Below are 22,581 nucleotides of genomic sequence, written 5' to 3' on the forward strand. Positions count from 1 at the left end.
CGGGGGGAGAGAGGCAGAAGGAGTGCTCCGCGTGGAATAGCAATTGCTCTTGGTCGCTGTCTGAGTTCAATATTTGAGCAGATGCGCTTTTCTGGACGGAGCGGAGTCTGCGCTCGGGCCAATCGGAGCCGGTCATTGCCAATCCATCTTTTCCTCGTCCACCCGCCCAGCTCCTCACCAGACACGCCTCTTCAGCAAGCCATCATTCATCTCTCTCACGAGGTCACGTCCAAGGCCATTGAACGAGGCGTTCCGGCCGGAAAGTAGCCGTTAATTTCCAAGCTGCTACACGGCTCCCGCTCACATCAAAAACAGTACAGGAGCAACGTCCTCGACGATGGGGAAATACAATCTCACAGCACTTCAAGTGCGGAAAACCGCAATCGACTCAATTGCGGCTGGGAATAAAGGTGATCTCCCTCGATGGGTTAATGTCGTTGGCGATATCCCTCCTGCTCAAATCCTCGTGCGCGAACGACCCCAGCAACACCCACTTGTACGGCAACGCATGAAGACTATACCGGGAAATCCAACGCCGCAGCCAGTCTTTCAGGTCCAGACAAAGCGTGTGAAGCCAAAGAAAGCCAGTCGTATGTTCTTGCCCGTCGAGATCAAGTACGAGGAGGATGAACTGCGGAAAAAGTTCTTCCGCGACCATCCTTGGGAACTGGCGAGGCCTAGAATTCTGGTTGAGAGTTCAGGCAAAGATTTTGAACGTTACAACTGGAGTAGGATGCAGCAGCCAGGCAAAAAGTTGGATGGCGAGAGGTATGTATCGGTAACCTGGAATTGTACTTCTATGTTCTTCTATAGTGGTTAACGTCTCGTCTTTTTAAAGCGTCGTGCAACGACAACTGTGGCTCCTGAATAACATTCCCGATATGACAAAAAGTCGTGCTTACGATATTGCGCGCCGCGAATTCTATCGACTCCGCCTACAGGAGGACATTGAGCGTCGAGTAGCTGTTGAAGAGGCAGAGGCTACAGGTGCGGTCTTCGGACCTTCTCGCCTAGAGATTGGTATGGAACTTGAGAATCAGCAATTTGAAGCCTGGAAGTCATGGGCGAAGACGGAAGCACAAATTGTCGATCAGGCGTCAACATCGGAGGATGGTCCTGAAAACCAGAGCCTTCCTTAACCGGCTTGATTTCTCCAGCTGGTGTCTGGTCTGGAAGGAGACAGTCGATACCAATGGCTTATGTATATTATTGTACTTTGTTTGGTCCATTCAGTTCCTGTATAAATCTCCCGGTGAGGTCGATTTTACGTGACGGGAGCAGCATTTGTCTCTACATAACTAGAACACACAAATAAAAAGGGAAAAAAATCAGAAATTAACAACTAAACACCAAAAACAAGATACAGTACACACAATTGTATTGTCCAGAAAACCAGGCGAACAGTGGACTATTTACAAGGCGTTGGATATTGGGCCAATCGTCGTTTCATCGGCGACCCGAACTTGGGCTTCTCCGACTGTTTCACCCCGACGTCAACCTCAAGCCGTACTGCTCGATCCTACTGAGTGCGAGAACGAATGGTATCTGCTGCGGTCGTGCTTTATGACATTCATATTTATTCTTCATCTTCTTAGATGAAGTTTTTTTCCCAGTTAGTGTCTCGCTAATCGCCTAGCACGCTCGTTCCCATGACACCGACCCAACGCGGTTGAGAAGTGCACGTAGCGACCTGCCAGCCTTTGATATCTACAGTCTGTCGGTCTGACGTCTCAGTTTGCCTCTGTACGATTAATATAGTTATTCCCCCTTGCTCCTCTACTCCGAATTAGACGAGCCACGGTCTATTTTCAACGCAACGGACGGTCTCGGCCCCGGCTCTGTTTCGCGCTTCGAACAAACGTGATCCTTTCTTCTGTTTACTCTGTTCGCGACTTCTCACACATCTCTATCATTATACTCGCCTTCCGGAGTGATCGTCAACGTCCCAATACCTCGTTATCGACCATGCTTGGTTTCGACCCGAATACAGGCTGCGGAGATCTTCAGGTTGCTTGAGTGGATAGCTTGGAAGGCCAAGTCTAAATGCATGCTTTGGGTGAATGAATCGTGGCTCTTCCTCATTCACCATGATTTCTACTTTGGTTCGACCGGAGGATAGTCTAAGAATGCCTCGCTCATATCGAGACACTGAGGAGGAAGACGCGAACCGATACAGCCCCGAGCCAGCGGCGCCGTTATCCTCGTCATCCTCGACCACTGACGGGTCGAATAAGAGCGAAGATGAAGCCACGTTGGTGAACGGGTCTACCGGCGATACCAGCAGCAAGTCGACAAAGTCGCGTGAATCGCTTACGCCGGAGGAGACAATCCAACTTGCGCGCCGGGCAGTAGAGAACGGGATCCAGGAAACGAAACGGTCCTTGGCAGGAAGCGAAGCGGTCGGTGATGTGGTCAAGCCGAAGCTGACCATTGATTTGGGCCACTCAAATATCAGTCGTATACCGGAGCCGGTTGTGGATATTATCAAGGACGAAGTTGAACGGTGTGTAGCAGTAACGAGGCTCCTGGGATTCATCGTGCAAGAAGCGAATGAGAATTGATCCACATGATGCTGACTATGTCGTAGGCTCTCGTTATGGAACAATCAGCTGGTCCATATTCCCTACCGATTCGCAGAGTGCTCTCATCTTCGATATCTCAACGTCAGATCTAACAACTTTCGTGAATTTCCTAGAGGAGTACGTTTCGTCTGATTGATCTTCTGTCGTAGCTTTCTGACTGGGTATGCTAGGTGATTAAACTGCCATTACTGGAGATCTTGGATTTGAGCCGCAACAAAATTAGCCAGCTTCCGGAGGAAATAAAGAAGTTGACATCTCTCCGAGTTTTGTCGGTGATGCAAAACCGCCTTGACGATTTACCACTTGGTGTGTCGGATATGAACAAGCTTCAGATCCTCAAAGCAGCTGGTAACCCTCTGCGGTACCCGCTCCGCAAAGTAATAGAAACATCTGAGGCCGAGATTGCCTCCTCAATGATGAGCGACAACGAAAAAGAAGTTGCTTTAACGGCCGAGCTTAAAAGGTATCTTAAGGCGCGGCAACCTATTACTCTTAATGACTTTGAATCAATCAACGAAAGGTATGTTTCTGAAAGCCGGCTGCGTTGGGTTTGAGCTAATTCTCGGCCACATAGTGATGGCATCTTGGACACTCCAAAACCCGTCAAACGGGGAGTGAGCAGTCGCTTCCCAGTGATTCCAAGCACAGGCGACGGCGCTGACCCTAAATCGCCGTCATTATCACGACCACCTCCCATCCCACTCAAATCACATTATCGCATTGCTTCTGGACATGGCGGTGCTCTGCAAATCCTCCAGCGTCCCGGTCCCATACCTGGGGCTAATGAGCGGAATCGAAGTAATAGCGAGGGCATCATTCAAGCCTCTTTTGCAACACGGTCCAAGCGCATGGGAGTCATCAGTCGAAAGAACACCGACCTGGGCACACTGGACGAAGTGCGGCCATACCGCAATAGTCACCTCCGTGGCCTCAGTTATGGATCTATTCTTCGGACAAGGCCATCTATCAGCAACTCGTCTAGTCCGAGCAGCCCAAGAGAGCGCAGGCGGCCCAGAGATGGACTCGTGAATCGGATGTCGAGTCTACCAGAGCACAAGGGCGAGCGGGAAACTGGAAGTCCCATAATTGAATGCGCCAAGGGAATTCTTTTTGCCCTCTTCCAAGTCCAGTCTCATGTCTATGCCCTTATAAATGTCATCAAGCGTGATGATTACCGGCGAAATAGTCTCGAAATTGTCTTTTACAACGCTTCCACTCATGTGGACCGACTAAATGAGGCGCTTGAAAATGCAGAAAACTCACGAGCAGATGATTCGGAGCCAATGCGAGCCTCCTACGAGGCCGTCAAGAGGGAGTGCGAGACGTGTATCATGGCGTACTCTCACGTCGGAACCCAGTTACGCAACAGCCTTGACAGAATCGTTGCCAATGGCGATTCGCGCTACATTCGCTCGCTGATGCTTATGATATTTGGTAGCGTGGTTGAGCTCCGCAACGCATGTGCATGCTTGGAGGTACCTGTTGGAAACCGACCGAGACCTACTGGAAGGCCACCAGTACCTGAGATCAGCAGAGAGTCTGCGGATTCAGACAGGTACCACTGCTCAACAGTCACCCCGACGCGGGGAAGAGAACCGTCCTTCTCCACTCGCCGGCTCCGTAGCGATACAACAATTTTGCATCCACAAACTAACATGCATGGGCCTCTACCAGCCTCTGCCACATTTCAGTCCGCCGTTAGCTCTCCAGGCTTCGCTCCCGCTCCATTTAGCTATGGAGCGAGGAGTCGGTCGAGCAGCAGGTCGAATCATGTCAACACATCCGTACCCTCGTCCCTTGCTACACCTCGGTCAGGCGAGTCGTTCCCTCCGATGCCTACTTCGGTGATACCTAAGATAAACCCCTTGACCGGCTTAGACGAAATAGAAGAGGAACGGATTTTTGAGAAGATTTTCTACCAGCTTACCGCTGCTTACACCGCTGCTCTCCAGGCGCTACCTGTTGCCCGCCGTCATTTTGCGAGGAACCTGGAGGTTGCGGAACAGAATCGAGAATTCGAAGATATCCAGATGCTATGGAACAACCTCATTCACCGCTGCCGGGTTTGTCTGGAGGTATCAGAAGCCCTCGGGCTTCGTTTGTCTAATATGAAGGTGAAGGAACCAGGGGGTGGAATGCGGAACCAACGCGAGTTCTGGCAACTATGCAAAGCCTTTATGCAGTCTTTTGTCGAATTGGTGACTGACATGCGCGAAGTGCGGAGCATGCACTTACTCCCATCTGAAGTCATCGTGATTCTACGGCCTGTGCAAAAGGCCAGCAGGGAAGCAGGTCGCTTGATCGAGGCTTCTCCATGGTCATATCTTGCAGACATGGCTCCCGGGAACGGCCCCCCGGCCATATACGGACCACCCTTGCCGTCCCAAACTTCACATCAGCAGCAGCAGCAACAACAGCAGCATCATCATCATCACCATCAACAACATTACCCTCAGCTCAACACAAGCATGTCACCTTCTGTTGCCCTTCCCGCAACCCCCCTTAGCGCTGCTCTGGGCCCAGCGGCGCAAGCAACAGTACCTTCGACACCTGCAAGTGCCTACAGTGATAAGTTCTTCGAGGGTGACGTCTTTCAACGAGCCGACTCCTTGCTTTCAATGCCAAATCAGGCACCATTCTTCTCGCGACGGTGATCTGTCCATGTGTAACGCCAACCCCGCGCTCTTTACGATCCAGCCGTTACACAACCAGATCATCGTCCATCAGAATCTCAATTTCTCGTCACAAAGGAGAGAAGAAAAAGTGACGTGACCACACAAGAAATCCCCGTACTTTGTCCATGCATCCGCTGCATTGGGAGTAAGGCTCCCTTCGGCAGGACCGAGGACAGATTAGGCGAAGCCCCTTCACCAGCTTAATCCTGGGCTCCGCACCCGGAGTCCTGCATAGCACGCTTCTCGAACAGAATAGCTGCAGGCGCACGGTCCTCGTGCTTTCGCTGCCAGCCAAGTCCCCGGGGCAGGGAGGTCATTACTTAGTGCCTATGCTTACTCCCTCGGAGTCTTCCCGGTAGTCTATCTAGTCTGTTAAAGTGGAAGATCCATAGAACTGGCTAGACTTGAGAATCTGATTTTTTTTTTCTTATTTTTTGCCAGAGGTCACGGATCTGTACCAGGAGTGTGAGAATGTGCGTTTGTACATTTATCTATGGGAACTTAGCTGCATGGACTTTGTTTCTTTTACGACTCGATCCTTTCGGATTCTGTTCTGTTTCGTTCTATTGATTGTGGGATAGTCATGGAGTATAAAAGGATTGTTGAGTGAGCATGGCGTAAGAGGTTAGATGGTGAAGGGAATTCTGTTCGGAGTGCCGATGTACGGAGTATATATAGGTTTTATTTTATCCATTTCCTTGTACTTTTGGCTTTTGGTGTAGCGTACTTGTTCTTGTCAAAGTATCCTAGCAATAAGTGCTACGAATGGTTTACGGGCCAAGAGTGCAACACTACTGGGACAATAAGTAATCCCATACATACAGGCCACGAAGTAAAAGTACCTAGTACAAGAGCCGGACCATCACCCAAGCATCTGTCTATTCTCTTCTCCACTTAGCCTACGCAGATCCTCGAGTCGAGTTCGAGCTCGAGTTCCTCTCATCCCGGCCATGTATGTGCATGCAGTGTATGTAGGCAAAGCGCAAGCGTAGTGAAGAGGAGGAAAGAGGGGTAAAAGTACGATAGCAAACAACAATGCCAAAAGTCGACCATCCCATTAACTCCATGCATACTAGCACGTACTGTATGCAGCAAGGCTGCGTACTTCCGGCCTAGGTAGGCACAGCAGGGGCCACAACAATGTCCCGCACATAAGCAAACATCTCACGTGGCTTGCTGGGGGAGAAAAACACTGTTATCTGCGCCTTTGAACTGGCGGTACGTTACACCGCGCTCGGAGGCCCATTCCCGGCTTCTGGGAATTTGCAGGTCCCCTGGGGGTTCTTTCCGTTCCTTTGTTCGCTGCGCTCATGCGTACCCTTGCTTCTATCTCCGCGGGAGTGCGAGACGGAAGGCGCCGGCGCGGCGTTGTCCGAGCAAAAAGGACAAGTTTTTGGTGAGGAGAAATCCTGAGCCCCGTTCCACATCATGGTTTGCAAGATGAGCTCCGCGCCGTAGTGGTTGAGCAGCATGTCGTACTCGCCGAAGGAGATGTGGAGGGAGATGTTGTGTGATGTGACCAATACCGGGAGGATGGAGTAGACGGGTGGTTGTGGGGGTTGCCCGCTGCCAAGGGTGACGAGGACCGCTTGGTTACAGTATGTCCGGTGATGGCGTTGGGGGGACGCTGCTAGTAAGGCTAGCTGCTGAGACTGGGTTGACGCTGAGGCTGAAGAAAGCACATTCAGCACACCTGGATGTCGGCACGGCTGAAGTACTGCGCAACGAGGCTAGAGTGATCGCTTGTGTGACAGTCATGACTAATATCGTAGAAGTCGTAGTTGCATAGCTTGTTGGCTCTAGTAGCCATATAGTCCTATGCGGTGGAGAAGGTTGCACACGAGCCATAGCAGGATGAGTAGATGGATGTTGAACCTCTTCGGCTGTAACTGGATGGATGCTAGAGATTCCACTGAATATGGCACTTAGACTGCGCCGGTGCTTGAAGGTCTCGCGTTCCCGATTCCCAGGAATATAAATGGTGCCCTCTGGAGGGAATCGAGCTGCTTGTTTCAGGAATCATTGAAGCCGCATGTTCCACTTGCATCCTGAAAACGGCTAAAATATTATCAGGAATATCAACTATCGAACGCTGCGACTGCAGATTTTGCAAACGTGACTGACGCCATAGCAGCTCCATTGCCAATCGAGCCATCACAGATGGTAATGGATGGAGATCAATGGAAATGAGTCCTGGTTGTCGAAGATGGTCGAGGCAAAGACGGTATGTATATGCCTGCCAAGGCTCTCCCGTCAAATGGACCTGCTTTGACTGGAGATGCGGGAAGTATGCGAAGAAGCATTGGATCCAGCTGTATAAGCGAAGCTACAACAACGATGTCAACAGCCGGGTAGCGCTCGCTCGCGGTCGAGTATCCAGTTCCGACGGGTTGGTTGACATAAAGGTCATGTCCAATTTGGGCCAGGAATCTGGATTTACGACTACGCGAGTGGGATTGCCATCAAATGAGATTGGGCCATTCCTGGTGGTGAGTTTTATCATAGAAGAACAGTCGGGACCGCCATTTGACCAGACTGTTCAAACTGCTGTTAGTGCTGATTAGAAAACCGCCCAAGCAAAAACCAACAGATCAGACTATTATTGTAGACAGAGTCTTCTGGTTGAGAAAGGCCAGAAATAGGGAGTTTCCCGATTCAACAAGGGGATGAAGGCCGTCCGGGCCAGTTAAGCAGGGGGCCGTCTGGCAGGGGCTAGACTCCCAACTAAGAGACATCCGGGCCTGCACATGCTGGCCTGAAGAGTTGAAGCAAGAATGTGCTGAAGCACAGAGCAGAATGCCTGATGTGCATTTCATGCATCATCCAGGCAACAAAAAGCACTCCACAGAGCCACAGAGCCGTCCCATATGAGGTTTTGATGCATGATGCACCAAGAAGAGAAAAGGAAAATAATGCATATTGATGGCAACTTGCAATGGATTGGAAGATATCCAGAAGCAATTAAGGATCTAGAAATAATCAGAGTTCCTGCTGGAAATGATGAACACTTCCGCATGCTGGCCTCAATAAGCTATAGACTTCATTGAGACCAAAATACTTGAAAGAACACAGTCGAACGAGGTTCAGATCGCCATTTAAGGAGCATGTTTGATAAACAAAGCAACTGGTTCTGTTTGAGACTTGGTCGTCTCTCTATCAGAGCAAATATGCTATCTTCCCACTGACTGAGGTCAGCTAGTACACCAATGATGAGGGATGTAAGGGAGGCTAGACATCGTCAGTCACTGTGTTATGGTCAAGATATTGATGCCTGGGCTCTGGAACAGGTCACATTCTGCTTTTGCAAGTCTCATAAGTGAATAGACATCTAGAGAGCGGGACAAAAGCATCATGGACAAAGCCTTACGAATGAGGAACAGGGACACCGATAGAAGGAGTACACAAGAGTAGGTGTCCAAATTATGCGTCAGGCTATAGTTAACTAACTAGTTAACTAATTAATTAGTTGGCTTATAACTATATGACAAAGCTTATTTCTTTATGTATCACATGATGGTTTGGTTGGTGTCCCTTGATCCTTCTGAGGCGTCTGAGCCTCTCCTCGAACTTCAGCACTTGACCTTCGTTCTATTCTGCTCCTTTTGAGAGCCGCCATATCTCGAAAAGTCGAAGAGACTTGTCTCTTTCCTATGTTACTTCCACATCCTGAAACAAACTCGTACGTTACGAGTAGGCTGCGCCCGAGGCGCGGCCTATTGAGATAGGGCCATGCCGGGCCACGCCCACCATCCTCTCTCAGCCCTAACGAGTTTGTCAAAACATGTCCAAGGTCCTGGTCGATAAGAGTAGTAGCACTGCTGGTGCTGCGCGGCATCCGCTTTTTCGACACGAATCGCACGGGACTGGAGACAAAGCGGGTTCGAAACAGCGAGACCGCTGTTTCGTGATAACTGGATGTAAACAACTTGTTTCCAGTTAGATCGCACCGCTCTCGGCCCGGTACGAGAATGAGGCGACCTCGCATGTGGGCGAGATTTTTAGTCGAGTTTGACCGTAAAAAGTGAGGCGATAGACGGCCATATTCTGTATCACTCTGCCGCTCCTTATTCGTGTGTTGGTCTTGGAGGATCCAACCACATGATTCTCCAAGCTTTTACGGGCTTTTACTCCGTACTCCGTACGCCGTCCTCGAATGACCTCGCCATCGACCCGTGAAGCGGGAATCAGCCTATACAGATCATTGCGGAGGAAATGCAGCAAGCGGCCATGTAGACGGCGACTTGCACGATCTGCTTGCCAATTGTACTGGAGACCGCATCCCGGGGCGTCGTGGCCACGTCCATTGGACATCGACTCTGGCTGGCATCCCTAGAACGAGTCGCCACAAACGGCCACCCCCATGCGCGTGGGTTAGCTGGCAGCATCTACTTTGGAAGACTGCAATTGGGGCTTCGACCGCCACGCAATGTTGACTAGTATCCTGGGCTCCGGTCGGTAAATCTGTTCGAAAACGGGGTGTAACGCGATATCATGATATCACGGATCCCGTCGCCCCCAGTTGTCATTCATTCTCGCTGAACCGAAATGTCGGTGACAAGAATGGGTCTACGCTAGGGCTACGAAGTATAATTATAGACTTTCAGAGTTCCAACTCAATTGCTGAGGAAACGCGAGCACAAGCCAACCCACATAGACAAGATTTTTTTGAGCTGGACAGCTGAAGCGCAGTAAGCCAGACAGTGATCCTGAATAAAAGGCCAGCAGAATGAGGAGGCGATGCGTACGCCGTAGGTATGGTAAATATGGTAAATATATGGTAAAAAGGCAGCGTATCTGATATTGGGGCGGGTACGAAGCCGGTCGGCGTGTTCCGAGCTGTGGAGGAGCCGAGAGTCGACCATGAAACCGACGATGCTGGTAAGGCGACAAAGTACGCTGGCTGGAACTACTACTGGCAGAGGCAGGTTGGGATGAGCCTGTCAGGAATACAGTTAGGCACGGAAGGCACAGAGATGATTGCTTTTTTGACGCGGGTCGCGAGTCTTCTTGCTTCAGAGGTCAAAAGTCCAAATGAGTTCAAAAGAGTTCATCAGAGTTCTAAATTCTCAACTGTACTCTGGCTGCATCACGGTAAGGTGCGTCCGTTGCATCCAGCACCCTGCACAGATCGAGAATGGACTGGAGAGTGGATGGAGCAACGGATGGAGCGATGGAGTGATGGACGATGGAGTGATGGAGTGAAGGACCGGTATAGGAGCCACATTCCGCTTAAGGTTCTCGCAGTCCTGTTTTCGGATAGGGGCATGAGTCTGTGTCCAGCACACTCCTTGGCCTCATTCCTCTCGTCAGTATTCCGTACAATAGCTCAGCAGGGATTCCACTTGCAAATCAAGGCGTCCACCGATCTCATCATTGCTTCTGTTTCTAGCACTCTGATCGTCCACACGCCGCTTGCAGACAAAGCCTCACCTTTTGCACTCGCTTTGCACTTGCTTTGCTCTCGCTGCCTCTCAACTTATTCGATTTCTTTTTTAATTCTTTGTTCAAGCAATCTGGTTCTTAGTTTTCCTTGTTCGCATCTGAACCATCACATTCTAATTACTGTTCTCGTCGTGTCCAGTATACTCCTTCAGCCACACTTGTCTGATCTCAGTAATAATAGACCTGCTGCCTCTATCCGCATCTGCTTTGCCTACTGTTGCTGTTTTCATGTCCAGATCAGAGTAGTAGTATGTCTCCTTCACCTTGTCATTGGCTATATCAGAGCGCCCTCATCCCGGCTCCTTCCCTGTGCTCCTCTGACTGATCTGCTGAAGTCCTATACAAGCAGTCGCCGCCAGCGCTTTGTTTGCTCTCTTTGACCTGTCCACACCCTACCTGCATCTTCCCTTTTTTTTTTTTTTCCCTTCCCCATCTATTGCTCTCTTCGCTTTTTCCCCTCCTGCCTCTCGTCCTTTCAGGATTCCTTTTCTTGCTGCTACTTCGTCTCTAATTTAACCAGATAGCTCGTTCTGGCTCGGTCTGGAAAAGGGTGGGCAAGCGAAAAGCATCGGAAGACGGATTTCGCACTATCGATAAATTATTCTGGCATAATCATTGCCAATCCGGGAAGCGCGATTGGTGATCGACTATTCCTAACTGCTGGGTAGGTTTGTTGACCGTTTCCCTGAGCCCCTCCCTCCTGCCTTACATTGTTTCCCCCCTCACCAGGCAAGGACTGACCAAAGGGCTTCTGCGAAGGGATTCTATTCTCCTCGGTTGATCGACCCGACAACAGGGTGAAGATCACTGACAGTGCCTTGCGTCGGTAAAGAGGACATGCTCGTGACCCTGGCGACTATTTAGCGCGCTGCCACTATTCCTGGTCTCAACTCTCTCGACGCCAGGTTCCCCGGCTACCTCCACGATCTTGCCTTCCACCGCCAACCGGACTCCGTGAGTCAGGCGCGAATGCAAGATGGACCTCCAGAAGACCAAGGAAGCCCGTCGTCGGGACGCGCCGGGAAAGCAGGAGGAGGGCTCAGAGTGTCCTTTGAAAACCTACAGCGGAAATAGCCACTCTAAGGATTCGCCCAAGGCAGATTCTCTAAGTCGCAACTCGGATACGAGGAATACGAAAGAGCCTGCAAACAAAGGCCATCGACAGCAGAAGGATGAGTTTTATTCTCAAGCTGGTCACCAATCTTCGCCGGCGCCGGCGCCGAGCTTGTCCACGACTCCGCAGTGCGGACACTCACTGTCTTCAAAGGCGATCAGGATTCCTGCAGCTCTGGGCCTCTCACCCAAAGAAACAACCTTGTTGATCACAGCAAACAGGTACCCTCCGGTTACCAAGAGCACGTTGAGTGAGCTCGATCTGCCTTGCATCATGGGCAACATCAACCTCCGCATGGACGCCAACTTCGACCGCGACCTACATTTCAAGCCAGACCTCGACGGTGAGAAAGGCAGGAAAAAAAGGAAGGATGCTGCAGACTATTGGAATGCGATGTCTGCCGAAATCAAAGTCTATGCGTTCTGCGCATCCTGCGGGCTGGATAACAAACCCGATAATTATCATGATGAAGGATCAGACTTTGAGCCCCGACTTCCGACCATGTTCGAGACGTTGCAAGATGTCCTCAAAACTCTTGTTCCGGAGCGCGACCACCCCAATATCATGCAGAACCTCGAGGTCCCTCTGTTAATGCAACAGATTCAGAAGGGAGTCCTTGACATGGTAGGGATAGCGACGTGGCTTGCAGCCCTGCTCAAGTCACACTGTGCCCCAATGCGTGATGAATGGGCCGATAGCATGGTGAATCAGATCACATCAGGCTCGCAGTCACAGAACACGACAGAAATCGTCCGCGGTCTCGAGACTCTGTTTGCAATCTTGGAGGCTATGAAGCTCGATGTCGCCAACCACCAGATCCGAGCATTCCGTGTTCTTCTCATCGAAGACACTATCCCCTTTCTCCAAGAGTATTTCAGAAGCAAAATTGAAAGGGGTGATGTCCAGGTGGAATCATCTCGACTCTGGTACCTAAACCTTCGGGAGCGTGAGCTGCGTAGAATGAAGAGCCCCGCGCAAACTGACAGCTTTTGGCCGCTTGCGCTTCTCCTCAAAGGGCTGAGTGACTTTATGCTGCATTTTCATAGCCCTGACGGATTCCCCGATACATTTGACTTTGATGCAGACCGCTTGTGGCAGGCGCGAGGTTGGATGCAGAATACCATCAATCTCGAGATCTGCTGGTATATCTTTGAGTCATATATCCATTCTCAGAGACGGTATCTTCCGGCTCCAACACAGACATACGCCACATTTCGGTCTCGTATTGGGACTTTGCTGGAGGAGACAGAGGATTGTATCCGGGGATCTTCTCGGTGGCTGAAGAATGTGCGGTATATCGCCTTGGAAATTGCGCGGCTTGCTTCAGAGTGTTGTGGTGACGCTACTATCTCAGACGATATCATTGCCCCAATTGAGGTCTCGCTAGAATGGCATTTGGCGAATGAGCATGGTTTATTTCAGCACTTTCAGGGTTCTTTTAGGGAGAAGCTACTGGAAACAACGTTCAATACAGCCAAGCGGTACCTCAACTTGTCGCCGCTTGCCATTTGTGAGGCTCAGCGAACCCCCGCTCGTACACCCGATCAAAACTACGATATAGACCGGATTGCGACACGACTAGCGCACATTGGCGTTTTGCACTGGAGAGTGTGGGCGCCCATGCTCTATGTACGCGAGAGCGTGCCATCGACCGCAGAGTCGATTTTTCCTTCCGAATCTGAATTAACATACGATCGCCTCCAATTCTAGTGTGGCACAAATGACAACGTTCGCAGAGTAATCATCGATACATCTTTTACTTTCTTATGATTGCAGTTTAGCGTCTTGCATGGCAATTGCTGGTCTGGCGTCTGGGCATATATTATGTTGGCGGCGTCGTTTCGGGCATTGCTCTTGGAATAGAAAGCATTCTTGAGTTATACTTATGTATGATAATAATACGTACCGGCTAAGGTTACAATAATATATTATCTTCACGCAGCATCCGGACTCCAAAACTAGGAATTCGTCTGACTTATGTAATCGCTGTTATGCGGATAATTAAAAACATTCGATTCGAGACAACACAATATCAACAATATTAATCATTCTAGTCCGTTTGAAGCAAAGGAACCCGATATCGACGCTGGGACATAATAAATGCGTCCCACCCTTCGTCTTGCAGGAAGCTCCGGAAACAAAACCGTCTCCAACATACTCAATCAGCACGCATCGTCAGCATCCCCATTCCCATGGCTTTCAACCCTCAAATCAAAACAGTTGCAACACCTAGCTCATAAAACCGGCCTTCCCAGCTCGGGCACGAAAGCTGTTCTCATAGAGAGTCTGGAGCGGGGATTGACGCTCTGGCGAGAACAGCATGAAAAGTTGTTTCAGGGCAATGGAGAGCCAGAAAATGTTGGCCTGACGAAGGTAAATGGAGATGGGGATGGGCATGAAAAGTACAAAGAGCTGAGAATCCTCAGCATCGATATGGGAATTCGAAATCTGGCATTTGCTGTTCTGAATGTGCGTGGGCTCAATGATGGCTTAAGATTTGGGTCTAGACTGGGTCTCCTAACTGAGAAGTTGGAGAAGCCCAGCCGAGGGAGGAGGATGGCAAAGGCTGCCCAAGGTCTCGATGGTGAGGGCGAAGGTAATGGTGATGGTGAAAATGATGATGCTGGTGCAGTTCAAGTCAGCTTAGAGGCCTGGCGAAGAGTCTCTCTCCCGCTAGATCGTGGACTTTCGGTTGAGGAGTTCAGCCGCTACCTCGACTCTCCTTATTCTGACTTTCCTTCAACCTTGGCCTTAACCTCTCTACCTAAACCTGATATTGAATCTTCGAATATCAATGAGGCCGCCTCGACTGCATCGCCAACCGAAAAAGGGGGAAAGGGAGATAAAACCCCCTTTTCCCTCCCTATTTACGCCACTCACGCACACAGCATTGTATCCGCTCTCCTAGCTCGGTATAAGCCCACGCACGTTCTCATCGAACGCCAGCGTTTCCGTTCTGGCGGAGGGTCTGCGGTGCAGGAGTGGAGTTTGCGTGTTGGTGTATTTGAGGGGATGCTCTGGGCTTCGCTGCATTCTTTACGGATGAACCAAAACCAGGTTCTAACCCAATCTGAACAGCATAGGGTAGCACCAAGGGTTATTTCCATCGACCCGGCCAGGGTTGGGAGGTTTTGGGCGCCTCCTACATCTTCTCCTTCTGGCTGCGGCGTTCGTTCCCCAGCTGCAGCTGGCTCCGACAAAGGCAAAATGAAGGAGAAGAAAAATACGAGTGACAGTCGCCAAGGCAAGAAACTAAAAATCGACCTCGTCGGGTCATGGCTGGAACGAGACATTTTCTTGACTGGTCACGGCCCCACCGTCCAACTCTGGATAGACGCTTACATGTCGAAGTGGAAGAAGACGCCGAAACCGAGACTAAGGACGAAGGCCAAGTCATCGGATTCAGACTCTAGCTCAGGGTGCGGTACACGTGCGGATGCGAGTACAGTTGAGACTGGTATTGACATTGCCAAACTCGACGATATGGCCGATTGCCTCGTGCAGGGCGTGACGTGGCTCGAGTGGGAGGGAATGAGGGAGAGAATTGTGCAGAAAGGTATTGGGGGTGTTGTCTAGAGTGGATATTTCTGCTTGACCGTAGTGCATATATATGGGTTGGATGTTGTTTATGATATGTTGTGATACCCCTGACGTAGGACACTTACGCTTATGCTGAGTTACTAGATGCAGAACTGGTTGGGATTGAGTATGCGCATAGTACTACTCTATATATGTCATAGAGATGTCTTAGATATATCATTCGAAACAGTAATCAAACTCGATACAGTACTGGAATGTGTGCTGCGGACTTTATGTTTACTGCGCGTATGTATTTCAAATGACAGGTATAAGTTGGCGGTCGTCATGCGTGAATGGTTGCTTTTCAGCTTAACATACGTACAGAGAAATAGAGAAAAGCCTTGGTCAAAGCGCAGAATCTGAGATTCTACGAGAAGAAGAGAAGGTAACTGCAAAGAACATATGGCGACAAGGAAACAAATCTAAATGATGCTGAAAACCGTCAAGAGATGGTCCGGAGCAACTGGACCTGTATTCCCTGAATACGTAGTCCAGACTACTCCTGTTGGCTGAACCCTAGCGTTTAAAGGTTACGGCGACGCCAGTGCGTAGGGTAAGGGCGGCTGGCGGTCACGAAACCGGAGGGCTTCGGGCTGGGGGTGGGAATAGTGCCGTTGGGACGGTGTGGGAAGGGAGTAGGGGAGGAAGAAGGAGTGTGGGTAGGGAAACCATCCTGCTCCTCGTCCTCATCGTCGTACTCGTCACAGTCCTCATCGTCCTCGTCGTCGTACTCGTCGTCGTCTTCGCTAGATCCGCTGGAGCCGGAGCCAGGTTGAGCCGTTTGCTCGGGGCTTGTGCTCGAGATTGTGGAGACGTGCACGTTGGTGTCGGGCGATGTGTAAGTGGCGGCCGCAGTAGGGTTCGCAGTCTAAGTCGTTAGCAGAGATATGTAGCGCGTCAGATTGCACATACCACAGTGACAGTGAAGGACTCAGTGACCGTAACGGTTTCTGGAACGCAGCTCTCGGAGCCAGAGTCTCCAGAGCCCGAGCCCGAGCCCGAGCTGGAGCCAGAACCAGAACCAGAACCAGAACCAGAAACAGCGGTTTCAGAGGCGACAGGAGTGACAGTGTAGATTTCAGTGGTGGTGGAAGTGAGGGTTGTGTCAGCTCCAGAGCCAACGGCGTCTGCACCAGTGGGAGTCTAGATTGATAGTCAGCAATGCACCTTCATTTTAACAGCAAGAGGAGAGTGGGTACGCACTGCGTAGACAGTCTGGGTGCGAGTAGAGGTCTTGTGGACGGTGGTTGTAACGACACTGGTCACAGTACCCTCAGTCGTAGTGTAGGTGATAGTCTCATACTCAGAGGCAGCGCCAGTAGCTGTGGGGGTCTGGATAGTGCCAGTGCCAGTGGCCGTGACAACGCTCGTCGACGTGGCACCGTTCTCGGTGACAGTGACAGTGATAACTTCGGTGGCAGCACTGGTAGTCGCCGGGGGCTGGGCAGTGGCCGTGACAACAGTAGTGGAGGTACCGCCGTTCTCAGTATAGGTGACAGTCACAGTTTCGGTAGTAGGAGCACCGGTCACGTAGGCAGTGCTGGTAGCCGTAGCCGGACGGTCAATGGTGGTGGTCACAACACTTGTGATAGTGCTGCCGGTCAAAGTGTAAGTAATAGTGACGCAGTCCTCGGTAGGAGCGGGAGTAGCCACTGGCCGAGTGACGGTGGTCGTGACAACACTGATGGTCGTGCTTCCCGTCAAGGTGTAAGTGAGAGTCACACACTCCTCAGCAGGAGCCGGGGTCGGAGTAGGAGTCGGAGTCACGAGGGCACTGCTAGAGCTGGGGCGGATCAAAGGAATGCTGCTGCTAGGCCGAGGAGTGAAGCCAGCGCTGGGCACGGAAACAGGTGTAGAGGGAGTCTCAGGCGCAGCGACAACGGGCGCAGAAGGAGACTGGGGAACAGGAACAGCAGAAGTCTGCTCAGGAACAGCAGGAGTACCAGCAGGCGGGGTTCCAGGCGCAGGAGACTCGGGGACCGGAACAGCAGAAGTCTCCCCAGAGACCGAGGTGGCCACAGACGAGGTGCCGGGCACGGAGACAACGGGCGTCTCAGCAGGAGCAGAGGGCACGGGAGTCTCCTCAGAGGCAGAAGACACAGAAGTCTCAGCCTCCGGCACAGGCGCCGTCTCAGATGAAGCCTCAGACGCCGGGGTCGGGTAGACGGTCACATAGTCTGTCGTAGCCGGCGTTGTAGTGGTCTCACTGCCACCGCTGGGAGGCCTGACAGCCCTGCGGTGAAGAAGGTTGTCATGAGCACGATGGCCGTGGGCAGCCTCGCTGGCAATAGCCAGGGCTCCTAGAAGGGCCACTGAGAGTTTGGGAGCAAAACGCATTGTCTTCTGCTAGAAAGCGGCTTGAACGTCCAATGGTAGAGAGCAAGAGTGAGAGTGAGAGTGAGAGCGAAGTCAATTCGCTAAACGAAGCTGAAAGAGCGACTGGAAGGAGTGAACGTGTCACTGACACTGAGGGAGTGAAGCGAGAGGATGCTCTACCAGAGAGAACTCGAAGCGATGAAGAGGGGAAGAAGGGGAAGAAAAGAAGGCAAGAAGGAGAAGAAGAGCGAGGAGAGCCGGCGCGGCGTTTGATTAAATCTGGAGACGGCCAGACCTGAGACGCCAATGAGCAGACCTTAATATTACGGCGCACTGTCCTACGTCGGAGTATATCCAGTAGTAATGCTTAATAGACCGATACTATATCATTGTTTGATACCTCTCTTGTTCCAATCTGGTACAATCGTCAATGCGACTCTGTCCAGGTACAGAGGGCTATTGAGTGGTGCTGTCGTGCTGGAACAGCCATGAAGCCGTGACTGTGACTGAGGAACACTGGGCAGGCGGCCAGGCCAAGGTGGGCGAGTCTGTTTCATCTCGCCATCCCAGCTCCACCGCGCTTCATCAGCTCATCTCCCAGGTCTAGGCACCCGACGACCAGGTCACCGTTGCTGAATTACGTCTAGGGATGATACATTCATCCATCTTGTTCGGTTTATCTACTATAAAAGCCATCTGGTGTCGGTCTTGGACGTAGATCGACTGCAGGTACCTGACTACTGTCGATCATCGTGACAATCAGCCGTGCGTATCGGGAGTGGGGAACACTGTGGTGAGTCTGCTGTGTACAAATGCCAGGCACGGCCAATCTGTCACACTACGATAAATAATATATGACCTCGAGATTCACTCGCTAATTTCTCCGTTCCTGCATAGGTTCCTGGCCTGACACTGTCCGTTATTGACGACGGGATGGATCTCGGCGCTTCGCCCATGTCACCACTGAGTGCTGACATCTGCGCCAGTGTTTCAAGCGTCAGAACTGGGCCCACTTTAGATTCATGGTATTATAGCTCAGCCACTTCATCCCGCGGGTGTCCAATCACAGGACCTCATTCGGAGTCTAATTTCCACATGTCCACGCACAGGATACCGGTGGGATATCGGTCGGTGCCTGGACACAGCAGAGGGACGGCTCGTGGTGGTCGTGGTAGTGCTGGGGGTGCTGTCTGGATCTCGGCACTGAGCAGGCAATGAGTACTGTATTTCGATGAGTTCATGAAATGACCTAAGATCAACTTGAGCTCATCGACTATTTCAGCTAACATGCTGTCAAAAACATCATTGCTAGAAGATCATTACTGGTTCTCATTCCTGAAACAACCACTTCCAGGGTTCTGTCTCGATTTCATCATAGGCCCTGCGGGGTCCAGAGTCTTGGGTAGGTAAGGTTTGTGGTTGAGATTCCATGCCCCGCATGAAAAGACTCTCCCTGCGACCTGCGACAGATCACCTCGGTTTCATCAACAATGGACCCCTCGTTCAAGTCGTTCCAGACTCAACGAGCACAATATAGCTCGGCCTTGAAACGCTTCCTCGATTCTACCAAGGATTTTGAGATCATCACCTCCGTATCCCGCGACTACGGTGAACCCCGCGTACCCTCAACTGCAGAGGTCCTCTATGTTCTGGATTCATCTTTCAACCCCCCAACGCTCGCCCATAGCCACATTGCGTGCTCTGCCGTGTTAGAGAACAGGGGCCAGCCCTCCCGCATCCTCCTCCTCCTCGCAACCCAGAATGCGGACAAGCCCTCTAAACCGGCCTCATTCGAGGACCGCTTAATCATGATGCGGCTCTGCGCTCAGGAGGCTTTGGTGTTCCTAGAGTCGGAGATACCAGCTGCAGAGCTTCCCGTCATCGACATCGGCGTAACAAAGAAGCCGTATTTCGTGGACAAGGCCGCTGCGATTGAAACTGCGAATGTATATCCCCGGAGCGCCCAGCAGGTCCACCTTACCGGCTATGATACTCTAATTCGCATCTTCAATACCAAGTATTACCCGCCGGAGCATACCCTTGCGCCACTGGAGCCGTTCCTGTCCAAGCATAAGCTACGAGTAACTGTACGCCCGGACGATGGATGGGGTAGTAAAGCTGAGCAGGAGGCCTACCTTGCAGACTTAGCCCAGGGAGGGCGAGAGAGCGAGGGGGCCAAGCGGGAATGGGCGCAGCAGATTAGACTTGTCGAGGAAAGAAAAGTTGTGCAAGCCGTGAGTTCGACCAAGGCACGAGAAGCTACCCAGGCAAATCCGCAAGATCTCGACTGGCTGGTACCAGGAAAAGTCCGAGACTTCATTCTGTCGGAGCAGCCTTACCAAGAGTAAACCGCTCGAATATAGACATAGACATGGTATTTTTCTCTTCCATAATCATAATGGCACATAAATATCAATACCTAAACACCAAGCATGCTCCAATCCCAGTAGCATCTAGTACTATACATCCATCCATCGTACATCAGCGTAAAGTCGGGAAAATCCACGCTGCACTAGTAAAAGCTCACTTCAATCATCATCCTCATCCTCCCTCTTTCCCAATGTGTAAGCCAGGCCCCCACCAACCATATTAACCAGACATAGTCCCATGGTCGTCCCCCGCGTGATGCCGCGCGCGCCCCATTTCTTCATGAACGGCTGTCTCCGGCGCCCTGCGAGCAGTAAATAGAGACCTGACCAGGCGGCACTTATCCCCGCGCTATCTGTCTTGAAGCCAGAAACATTCGCGTAGCTGGTGAAGAGGAGGACTGGGGGGAAGAGCATCGGTAGTGCCTGAAACGGACGCATATATTGTGCAGTGATGAGAGTTGCAAGAAGAGTTGGTGGGAAGGGGTTTTCTACAGGTGTGTGTCAGCGAACGTTTGAATCGTGGACTTCAATGTGAGAATGGCGTTGATATTGATGTAGGGTATATTGCCGCTTGCAGTGCAGGCTTACCTCCCCATGCTCTGAACTTCTGCACGAAGGTCTGTTTCGTCTTTTCCATTTGTGATTCTGGTCCAGCCATGGTCATAGGTGCTGTTGAAGAAACTAATCGGAATATTTGATTGAAGAAGTGGATAATCCACTGTATGGAACGTAGAGAAGGCTTGCAGAGCTGTGGTGGAATTCACCGCCCGGCCACGGCCGCTCAACGACCCTAGCGCAGAGCCAAACTTAAACAGTCTCACCACGTTTATCAATCGCCAGATCTCGTCCAGCCCGGGCTTTCTCTTCCTGCCAAACTACTGGTCGCTTCATTCCAGTTTCTCTATTCCATTACTGTCCGAATTCAGTTTATGGAGTAGGAACATAACTAGTTCTGACATTTTCATCTTTCTGACTACACCCCGTTATCACGGACAGCGCGCGCTGATTCCCAATAAGGACGAAAGCACTCTATCACCCTTTTCTTTCAAGCCTCTGAGAAGGCTCGTTCAATATGCCGTCGGCCACGTCGTCTGGGACTGACTCAGGAGGCTCAGCGAAATCCCGAGACCACAATCAAGGCAACCAGGACCGCAAGTACACACCTGAGCAAAAGGCGGCTGTAATCCGGATACGAAAATGCAGCGCAACGGCATTCTACGAGATCCTGGCGGTAGAAAAGACAGCAACCGATAGCGAGATCAAGAAGGCGTATAGAAAACTGAGTTTGGTCACACATCCTGATAAGAACGGGTATGAGGGGGCGGACGAGGCATTTAAGAGTGAGTTGAAAGGCAGGCTATCCATTGCTAGAGGATAACTTGTCTGACAATGTGTTTGCTTGATTAGTGGTCTCGCGCGCCTTCCAGGTTCTGTCGGATTCGGAGAAGAGGGCAAGGTATGATAAGTTTGGCGGGGATCCGGATAGTAGGTTCCAGCCGAGCAGCGGCCCTGCTGGTGCTTCACCCTTTGGCGGCGGATTTTCTGGGGGCGGCTTCCCTCGGGGAGGTGGGGGGTTTGAAGAGGAGATATCTCCTGAGGAGCTGTTCAACCGATTTTTCAACGGTGGGCTTGGTGGTGGATTTGGACCGTTCGGTATAGTTCATGCTGCATGATCTCTTGAGGAAGGTTTACTGACTAGGTCGCAGGCGGTCCGCAGTTTGTTTTCAACATGGGAGGTGGGCCGGGCTTTAGGGTTCATCAATTTGGAGGGACTCAACCTCGAAGACGACCTCGCGCCGATGCACAGCCCGAGCCCACGCCGTCTGCCGCATCTGTGTTCCGGCAGCTACTGCCTCTGATCCTCCTATTCCTGCTTCCTCTACTTTCCTCGCTCTTTTCTAGTGGCCCTACTCCATCCGGGCCATCATATCGATTCGACCCTATTCCCCCTCATACACAGCAACGAACAACGCCCGAGATCAAAATAGACTACTTCCTTAACCCGAAAGACGTGAGCGACTTCAGTTCCCGAGAGTTTCGCAAACTGGATAAGCAGGTGGAAGTTGATTATGTCAAGAAGCTCCGTTATGAGTGTGAGGGCGAAATTCTCGCCCGGGATCGCATGATCCAGGATGCGCAGGGCTGGTTCTTCCCAGACGTAGAGAAAATAAAGGAGGCGAAAGCGATGGAGCTCAAGAGTTGTCGGCGGTTAGATTCTCTACCGCTGAAGAGGAAGTATTAAGTGACGTGAGATGACTGCTTTTATATGCTTGATTCTATCTAATTTTCCGTCCGCGGTCGTCTAATGATCATTATTAATGTAGATATTGAGGTTGCATCGATGGGTGCCTCGATGAAATAGAAGCGAGATATTAAGGTATGCTACTACGCGGGTCAAGACAAGTTATATTTGAAAAAGTAATACCTTCTAAGCTTCAACCTCTGAGTTTAGAAAGTAGAAGAAGACCTAGGCGCTCGAGTGAATCGAAATGTTGCAGACACGA

General features: G+C 51.1%; 9 protein-coding genes across 9 annotated transcripts; 6 read left to right on the top strand and 3 right to left on the bottom strand.

Annotated features, from left to right (window-relative positions):
- Positions 1 to 184: 184 nt before the first annotated feature.
- On the top strand, positions 185 to 1,329 carry rsm25 (mitochondrial 37S ribosomal protein mS23). Its single transcript, XM_073736140.1, has 2 exons — positions 185 to 768; positions 839 to 1,329. Exons 1-2 carry the CDS (start codon positions 338 to 340, stop codon positions 1,137 to 1,139), a joined length of 732 nt encoding a protein of 243 aa, XP_073598081.1. The 5' UTR covers positions 185 to 337; the 3' UTR covers positions 1,140 to 1,329.
- A 501-nt stretch (positions 1,330 to 1,830) lies between these two features.
- On the top strand, positions 1,831 to 5,509 carry BDW70DRAFT_166267 (putative cell morphogenesis protein Sog2). The gene is made up of 4 exons (XM_073741944.1): positions 1,831 to 2,503; positions 2,588 to 2,699; positions 2,753 to 3,102; positions 3,157 to 5,509. Exons 1-4 carry the CDS (start codon positions 2,061 to 2,063, stop codon positions 5,234 to 5,236), a joined length of 2,985 nt encoding a protein of 994 aa, XP_073598082.1. The 5' UTR covers positions 1,831 to 2,060; the 3' UTR covers positions 5,237 to 5,509.
- Positions 5,510 to 6,086: 577 nt separating this feature from the next.
- Positions 6,087 to 6,961, bottom strand: cp9 (putative serine carboxypeptidase). The gene has a single exon (XM_073736141.1). The coding sequence runs from the start codon at positions 6,727 to 6,729 to the stop codon at positions 6,481 to 6,483; it is 249 nt and encodes an 82-aa protein (XP_073598083.1). The 5' UTR covers positions 6,730 to 6,961; the 3' UTR covers positions 6,087 to 6,480.
- A 2,954-nt stretch (positions 6,962 to 9,915) lies between these two features.
- Positions 9,916 to 11,578, top strand: BDW70DRAFT_17264 (uncharacterized protein). Its single transcript, XM_073743441.1, has 3 exons — positions 9,916 to 10,947; positions 11,224 to 11,363; positions 11,459 to 11,578. Exons 1-3 carry the CDS (start codon positions 10,189 to 10,191, stop codon positions 11,478 to 11,480), a joined length of 921 nt encoding a protein of 306 aa, XP_073598084.1. The 5' UTR covers positions 9,916 to 10,188; the 3' UTR covers positions 11,481 to 11,578.
- A 97-nt stretch (positions 11,579 to 11,675) lies between these two features.
- BDW70DRAFT_148749 (T-complex protein 11-domain-containing protein) lies at positions 11,676 to 15,389 on the top strand (the record flags this gene model as incomplete). Its single annotated transcript, XM_073738911.1, has 2 exons — positions 11,676 to 13,522; positions 14,069 to 15,389. The coding sequence occupies 2 exons, from the start codon at positions 11,676 to 11,678 to the stop codon at positions 15,387 to 15,389; spliced, it is 3,168 nt and encodes a 1,055-aa protein (XP_073598085.1).
- Positions 15,390 to 15,405: 16 nt separating this feature from the next.
- On the bottom strand, positions 15,406 to 17,986 carry BDW70DRAFT_17269 (uncharacterized protein). Its single transcript, XM_073743442.1, has 3 exons — positions 16,596 to 17,986; positions 16,305 to 16,535; positions 15,406 to 16,260 (listed from the first exon to the last, which is right to left on the bottom strand). Exons 1-3 carry the CDS (start codon positions 17,727 to 17,729, stop codon positions 15,916 to 15,918), a joined length of 1,710 nt encoding a protein of 569 aa, XP_073598086.1. The 5' UTR covers positions 17,730 to 17,986; the 3' UTR covers positions 15,406 to 15,915.
- A 1,076-nt stretch (positions 17,987 to 19,062) lies between these two features.
- Positions 19,063 to 20,146, top strand: BDW70DRAFT_17280 (nicotinate-nicotinamide nucleotide adenylyltransferase). Its single transcript, XM_073743443.1, has one exon. It carries the CDS (start codon positions 19,199 to 19,201, stop codon positions 20,054 to 20,056), a length of 858 nt encoding a protein of 285 aa, XP_073598087.1. The 5' UTR covers positions 19,063 to 19,198; the 3' UTR covers positions 20,057 to 20,146.
- A 90-nt stretch (positions 20,147 to 20,236) lies between these two features.
- On the bottom strand, positions 20,237 to 20,735 carry BDW70DRAFT_158124 (uncharacterized protein; the record flags this gene model as incomplete). Its single annotated transcript, XM_073740471.1, has 2 exons — positions 20,237 to 20,565; positions 20,666 to 20,735. The coding sequence occupies 2 exons, from the start codon at positions 20,733 to 20,735 to the stop codon at positions 20,237 to 20,239; spliced, it is 399 nt and encodes a 132-aa protein (XP_073598088.1).
- A 168-nt stretch (positions 20,736 to 20,903) lies between these two features.
- BDW70DRAFT_17303 (J domain-containing protein) lies at positions 20,904 to 22,490 on the top strand. The gene is made up of 3 exons (XM_073743444.1): positions 20,904 to 21,417; positions 21,485 to 21,730; positions 21,784 to 22,490. Exons 1-3 carry the CDS (start codon positions 21,150 to 21,152, stop codon positions 22,317 to 22,319), a joined length of 1,050 nt encoding a protein of 349 aa, XP_073598089.1. The 5' UTR covers positions 20,904 to 21,149; the 3' UTR covers positions 22,320 to 22,490.
- The last annotated feature ends 91 nt before the right edge of the window (positions 22,491 to 22,581 follow it).

The sequence above is a fragment of the Aspergillus foveolatus genome, assembly GCF_047715535.1.
Source record: "Aspergillus foveolatus strain CBS 279.81 unplaced genomic scaffold BDW70scaffold_12, whole genome shotgun sequence".
Taxonomy (NCBI): Eukaryota; Fungi; Ascomycota; class Eurotiomycetes; order Eurotiales; family Aspergillaceae; genus Aspergillus; species Aspergillus foveolatus.